General features: G+C 26.1%; 1 protein-coding gene across 1 annotated transcript in view; it reads left to right on the top strand.

Moving 5' to 3' along the window:
* The window catches only part of LOC105627451, an 11,920-nt gene extending 7,224 nt beyond the window's left edge, over positions 1–4,696 (top strand). The window contains exons 6-11 of the mRNA XM_012208737.1: positions 2,326–2,494; positions 2,561–2,627; positions 2,708–2,864; positions 2,941–3,078; positions 4,283–4,396; positions 4,474–4,696. Coding sequence (XP_012064127.1) covers positions 2,326–2,494; positions 2,561–2,627; positions 2,708–2,864; positions 2,941–3,078; positions 4,283–4,396; positions 4,474–4,696 — 868 coding nt within the window. The remainder of the gene's footprint in view (positions 1–2,325; positions 2,495–2,560; positions 2,628–2,707; positions 2,865–2,940; positions 3,079–4,282; positions 4,397–4,473) is intronic.
* Positions 4,697–7,235: the final 2,539 nt, after the last annotated feature.

Genomic DNA, 7,235 nt, shown 5'->3' with positions numbered 1-7,235 from the left:
AATTATATGTATTTTTTTTATATAATATGATTTCTCTAATTATTTTGTTTTATTATTTCTCTATTATTCTCATATAAAAGGTAAAATTAAGGTAAAGATATCAAAAATCAATAGTTTACGGAATATTTTATTCTTTCTGGCACATATTGAAATATTAAATATTTCGTGTACAAATTTTTTGCTAATCATACTTTATTATAAAGAACAGAACAACGAGATGAATCGGTATAAAGAAAATACATAGTTGCTTTAAAAAAATATGTTAAAATAAATAATTTTTTAAATAAACTATAATTTTCGAAATCTTTTCAAAACGCTATAATAATGTTATTTTTATTAAGTGTTTTTCAAGTTATGAGGCTTTAAAATTAGTACCGTCGGCATTTGCATTATCAAAGATGTCCAAATGATAATTAAAATCTTTTGAATATTATTCAGAATCATTACCTTGATATCATATGTAATAAGATTAACCATCTCAAGGTCATTTTTTTTTTCTCTTAGACTTGATTTTTACAATATATGATTATCTAAAGATTAAAGGTAACCGAGAATTGAATAAATAAATTTCATTGAATCTGTTGATAATCATATATTGTGAAAATGAGCTTTAAAGTTATAAAACTTTTATCTGAAATATTTTTGTTTTAAACACCCAGATTTTGAGAAAATCGACTAGATAAATTTATTAAGTGGTCCACCCTGTGTGTGTATAAATACATATACACACACGCACGCACACGCGCGCGCGCGCGCACACACACACACACACACACACACACACACACACACATACATGTGTGTATATATAATGAGAAAAAAAACTCGTTTATCCCAAAACGAGATAAAATTTAAGCATGATAGTATGTGCATGTGCATTCTACTCTAAAAATATTTAGATAAATATAATATAAGTATGTAGAGTAGTTTATATTGTTTGTTATAAAAAGCAGAGAAAATTTTATGAATATTTTTAGATGTCAATCACATGTGCATATTCTAAATAATGTTAATTATTAATTTTTTTACATATTAATTTACTAAGTTATAATACACAATTGATAAACAGCATTAATGTCGTCCGATCCACAAAAGGACATTTAAATGTGATTTATTTATAGTTCTTAGACCCTGTCATCAATGTTACTTTGACTTTAAGCAAGACTTAAAATTTTCTTTGTCTCGTTTTAAGTGAAAGAGAGATAGAGATGGAGAAAGTTTTAAGCTTTGCTTAAAGTCAAAGTAACGTTGGTGCAACCGGGCCTTAAATAATTAGATATTTCTTTTTATTTTAGAAACTGAAATAATTAATACAAATCAGGGATTACCAAAGATCACGAGTCAATTTTTGGCGTGTTATGAAAAATGATAGAATGTTAAATAAACTTTATTTCGCGTTAATTGACGCTTGGGCGCGTGTGTATTTTTTCACGACTTCGTACGTATAAAATAAAATAAAAATTATAAAATAAAAAACATAAAATTGGTTTTTTAACGATGGTAGAAACTAAAATCAAATTTTTAAATAAATTTTTAAATATACTACAATTATCAAAACTTTTACATCTAAAAATAATTCATATCAATATTGACAAATATATCGGCAAAAACGGAAATGGAAGTAACTAATTATTTTTAAAAAATAACTTTCCTTTCCCTTGAGGTGTATGTTCTGATTCCCATTTGGATGCTCTTCGGATATTATGTCACCCTTGTTTACATTCGATAAAAAACATGAATAACATGACATAACAGGAGAGCATCCAGGTGGGAATCCGAACATGCCCCTAGAAATAGAAAACATGGCATATATATTTTATTATTATATCTGAAATAGATTTATAAAATTGTATTTAATTAAAAATGAAAAAATACAAGAATATAGATATAAATAAAATGATATAAATAATTAATTTATTAATTCTCTGATTTATTAATTCTCTGTTTTTTCATCTTGACTTTTTAAAACAGCAAACAAGATTGTTTGCTGTTTTAAAAAGTGAGTTGTGATACAAATTTGGAAAGCCCTGATCTATTACTAATAAATATAAGCAACTAGATACATTTCTTAAAGATTATAGAGAAATTTGTTCATTGAATGTGCGCACGCCGAACGGCATACATTAATGCTACGTACATTAAAAGTAAGATTACATTAGATTATTGTTTTAGTAATGAGTTATAATTTATATATTATTATAATCATATAATGTTAAAATGTATACTAAATTCATATGATAGTAATGCATTATGTTTGTATGTTGTGCACGTAGCAGTAATATAGCAATCATATTAAAGATTTATATGTTTGGAATGTATGTACAGGTACCTGAAAAATGTATTTCCAAAAGTGGACGAAACAATATTATTGGATGTGCTGGAACAGAGCGATAATAATGTACAGAAGGCATCTGAAAAATTAATCGAATTAGGATATGAAAAACGGAATCCTACTCTTCCTGCCAGAGCTTTAAAAAAGAGAGAAGAGGAAGAGGTAATGAATTTTTTTTATTGTACCATATAATGCATACATTAAATATAAAAACAATTATCTTTATAGGTGCATGACGAGCAAACTATACCTACTCCTCCTCCACGCATAAAAAGTTTGGAAGAAAAGAATAAATGTATGTAAAAATTTTTGTTAAAATTTTGATTTTATTTTTTTATCTAATTATAAATCCACTATAGAAAGAAAATATTGCAGTGAAAACACGTTTAATGCAAAAATATAAGAATTTACCAGACCGAATTGTGATGCTTGCTATGGATAGTGTAGATTATGATGAAGAAAGAGCAATACATATATTAGATATAGTAATGGCAGAAGAAACTCGACCATTATGTACTTCCAGCAGCCAAAGGTAACGTTTCATTTTTCAGCAATACATAAAAAATCGTGAATATATGTCCTCTTATGGATTGTGTTACATATTGTAGTAGTAGAAGTGACGAACGGAAAGATAGTCCACCAGTGACAGAAGCTATAAAATTAACTGCTTCTCCGATTAAAAAGATGAGTACAGATATAGAAACTGAGAAGTTGAAACGATCCAAAAATAAGACTGAAATACCAAAGTAAGATATTTATATATCTTTTAAGATATATAAGATACAGGGTTATACAAGTTATTTGAAAAAGTAATGAAACTTCTTTCTTTACTAACGAATAAGTAACGTAATTATTTTTCCGAGTGAGTAACAGTAACAATAATTAATCTCAAGATCAGCGCTATTGGATAATTTGATTGTTAGTGAATACGTGAATTAGCATGAACTTACTCTTGTTAGTGATGTATATTGGTATGAGTAACAAAAAGGCATCAAAGGACAAACTTTAGCTTAAATGATCGTAATTAAATCGTGGAACGTGATCAACCCACAACTACGACTTACGTTTCATGATTCAATTATCTTTGTGCTTAAACCCAAAAAATTGCCGATAGGATTGCAATCGATATTTTTCAGTCCGATGTCCAATATTTTGTATTGATACTTTCGTCTCGATCATATCGACATATTGATTTATTTTTGGAAAAATTAAAATTTTTGTGGAATATATATTATATGTAACATTCTCGAAATATATAATAAGATATAAATGGAATTTTTTAAACCGATATTTGAATGTGACTTATATTTCGTAAATATGTCAGGATATTTCGTAATATCCTTAGAATATTTTTGGGAGTATTTAGGAACCTTTTATGAATATTTCAGGAATATTTAGCATTAGCTGGGTAACGAATTATTATTTTTTAGTAATGGTAGCACAATAATATTACTTTTCCAAAAAAAATAATCATTACTTTTGAAAGGAAATAACGATAATGCGTTACATTTAAAGAATAACTCGTATAATCCTATAAGGTACATATGGCTTGGTAACGCATATCTGTGAATTTGTTTATGTTCTTAGATGTCAAAATAATATTTTATTAACACTTTGACTACTAGATCTAATTTGTCCTCCAGCGACGTTAAAATGAAATTTTCATTATTATTATTAGATTCACACATCGATATGATATAATTGTGCAAAATTTTCATGTACATAGTACATAGTACTATTTTAGACTATTACTTCAATATTATTTATATTTATAAATGTTAAACAAATGTTATTTTTTACGAGTTTGATGTATTTTTTAAGTTTAGCAGTCACTGATGACGCAACGCGAAAGTTTAGCTTGTCATTGGTGGCCGACACAACATCCTTAGTCAACGTGTTAATAATATTTCATTGATAACATTCTTTATATGATAAAATATATTGTATTAGAGTTTCACGTGGAACCAGTACTACAGAAGATAAAGAATATAAATCCCCATATTTAACAAAACCAGTAGGATCAAACTCGGATTTAGTAAAAGGAGCGAATAACGATTTGCTGTTGTATGTTGTAAAAAATATAATTATTTGATTACTTTTTTGCTGTAATATTTTTATAAACATTAAATAAACAATTATAGGCCGGATTATGCGCCGTGGTCAGGACCGGATCCAAATTTGCTGACTAAGCAATCATTTTCAAGATCACTCGCAATAGGCCATGATACAAGTTTGGTCTCTACTAATCATTGTCTTGCTAAAGGTTCTCAATCCGAATTACGAAAAGGACCATTAAGGGGATTGGCCCAAGGCTCCATTTATTCGCAAAGAAATGTAGCGAATATAGAGAGTCGTGGTAAATGAAATATGTGCAATTGTTTTTTTCTTGATATTTTTGCATTTATTAAATAATTAGATATTAAATTCTAATTTTTAGACAATTGTTTAGCTATCTTTGGGATGCTATAATTTAATTTTTAATATTATTTATTGATTCATATATTTACATTATCAAAAATATAATATATAATTTAATAAAGATTTATGTTTTGTTATTCATATATATGGATTTGTTGTTTAATAAGACTAAACGACAAATACATTGTTTATTATTTCAGATTATATTATTTATTGTTAAGCTCTAATAAAATTTATTTCTCTAGGAAGCTTAATTTGTGTTTATCGCATACCGTTCGTATATAGAAAGTGATGTAGGCAGAAAGCTTTATCAATCATAATCTATTTTGATAAAATGTAAACACGTGAAGTGCAATGCATTTTAATTTTGCTAAAAATTTTGAAACTTAGCTTGTCTCATCATTAAAGTACACAGTTTATATATAAATACAATTGGTCCGTGCGGTAGATTTATGTCAGATGAAAGTAAATAAGACTCATGAATTTAAAAAAAAATGAGACAGTTTATACAAATAAATGCAAATATACAATAAATATAAGTAAAACTGGACATATTTTAATCATAGCTCATAAATTGATGATGACAATGAATTAGCGAAATGATGCGTCGAATCATTTCCGCCATTTTTTGTTCAGTATATTAAGATATGGAATTGTTTGATGTTTTTTCGCATTTTAAACAATAATTAATTACATATTTATACTAGTTTTCTGATTATATTATCGAAATTTTTTAATACATAGAATACATTTCTATACACATTTCATGTATAATATTATACGAAATAAGTAGTATATATTTATTATAATAACTAATTTGTGACATTACGCGAACAAAAAGCAAATCATCGAAAAAAAAAAAGAAAAAAGTAACTAAAGTAGAGAAAGAAAATAAAGATTGTTCGCATAATTATTTGAAAAATAACCCAGTCCTGATGTATAATCTATTTGGTTATCTTTTTTTGAAAAAGTTTATTTTTCACGCTTTTATAGCAGAATTGATAAGCATTAATTTTCTATCCGATTTTTATTTTAATATTGTTAACATATTGCGGATCTTTTTATAAAGTGTTCTATTTTTCAAGTGTTACTATTTTTGAATAATCGATTTTTATTTAGATTAATTTTTTTTTGTACAAAAATGTTGAGACATTCATATATTTTCCGGATGATAGATGGTTGAGCATGAAGAGCTTTCCAGTATCTAGCCCAGATAATAGAAAATGTCTAAAATCGGATCATAAGACGTTTTTTGCGTCTAAAAAGCGACTTGAAGACATCTTGTGTCACAATTTTAGACTTTGTGTTGTTTGGGAAGTGAGGCAAATATATTTTAAGTAAACCTTTCATAATATATATTAATATGTATTACAATATAAGATTTGTATGATAAGCTTGAAGTTACTGAAAAAAGCATTGTGGAGCATTTTTACTATTTGTATCTCATGCCTAAGCACGCGAAATATCATGTGGTTAGTGAACTTTAATTGCTATTAATTAAAAAATTTTTTATTGTAGTCTCGATATTTCCGTATTAGAAAAATTTCATTAAAATATTCCAAAAAATCCGCTCTTAAAAGAAAATCCGATAGTTTTGAAACATCTATACAGTATGTAAAAAGATGTTAAATTTTTTGAAAATAAGGATGATTGACAATGTGGTATTTAATATTTATAATATTTTTTAGTGACAAAATACATTATATTAGATTTTTCCAAAATTACTTGGTGTATATTTTAAAAATTCTATTGATACATAATGTAAAATATTAGATAAAAATATATATTTTTATCTTTGATATTTATATCTTATTAAATTTAATATTATATATGTAATATTATATACGTAAAATATGTTAAAAATCATTCAGAATATCATCTAAATACGAAAAACGCCATTTGACGGTTAAAGTTAGATGTTGAATTAATGCATATACGAATTTTTTTCGAATGAATTTATCTCAGAAAAAATTCTTTACAGATATGTATGATTAAATTTGAAAAAGATTATTATTAATATTTCAGTTGCGTTGAAAGTCCAGTAGTAACAGCAACGCGCAGTCATTCCTGAGATAAATTCATTTAAAAAGAATATGTATTAGTTCAATATCTTTTAATTTTGCCGTCAATAGCTTCTCGTACTTAGATGATCTACTCTCATAAACGGTCTTATTTCCAATTTTATTGTCACTCAGAATATGTTTAAGTATTGTCAATATTTTAATAACTTGATTTTACATACATTTACAAAATTATATAATATACTTAATAGCGAATTTTAAATTAATATATTTACATACATTCATATATTCTTAAATAAATAATACATCAAGTCTTTCAATCAAGTCTCTCAAATTTTTATTTCACATATGTGAGTTTATTAAAGATTTTTTTCAGCTTTATTCATTATGTGTGTGATAATTAATATCATTCATAATTTAGCGATTTTTAATATTTTCGAATTATGCATAATTAATCAATTTTG

This window comes from Atta cephalotes (genome assembly GCF_000143395.1).
Source record: "Atta cephalotes unplaced genomic scaffold scaffold00001, whole genome shotgun sequence".
Lineage (NCBI taxonomy): Eukaryota > Metazoa > Arthropoda > Insecta > Hymenoptera > Formicidae > Atta > Atta cephalotes.
Note: the sequence above shows the minus strand (reverse complement) of the source record. Positions and strands in the feature narration are given on the sequence as shown.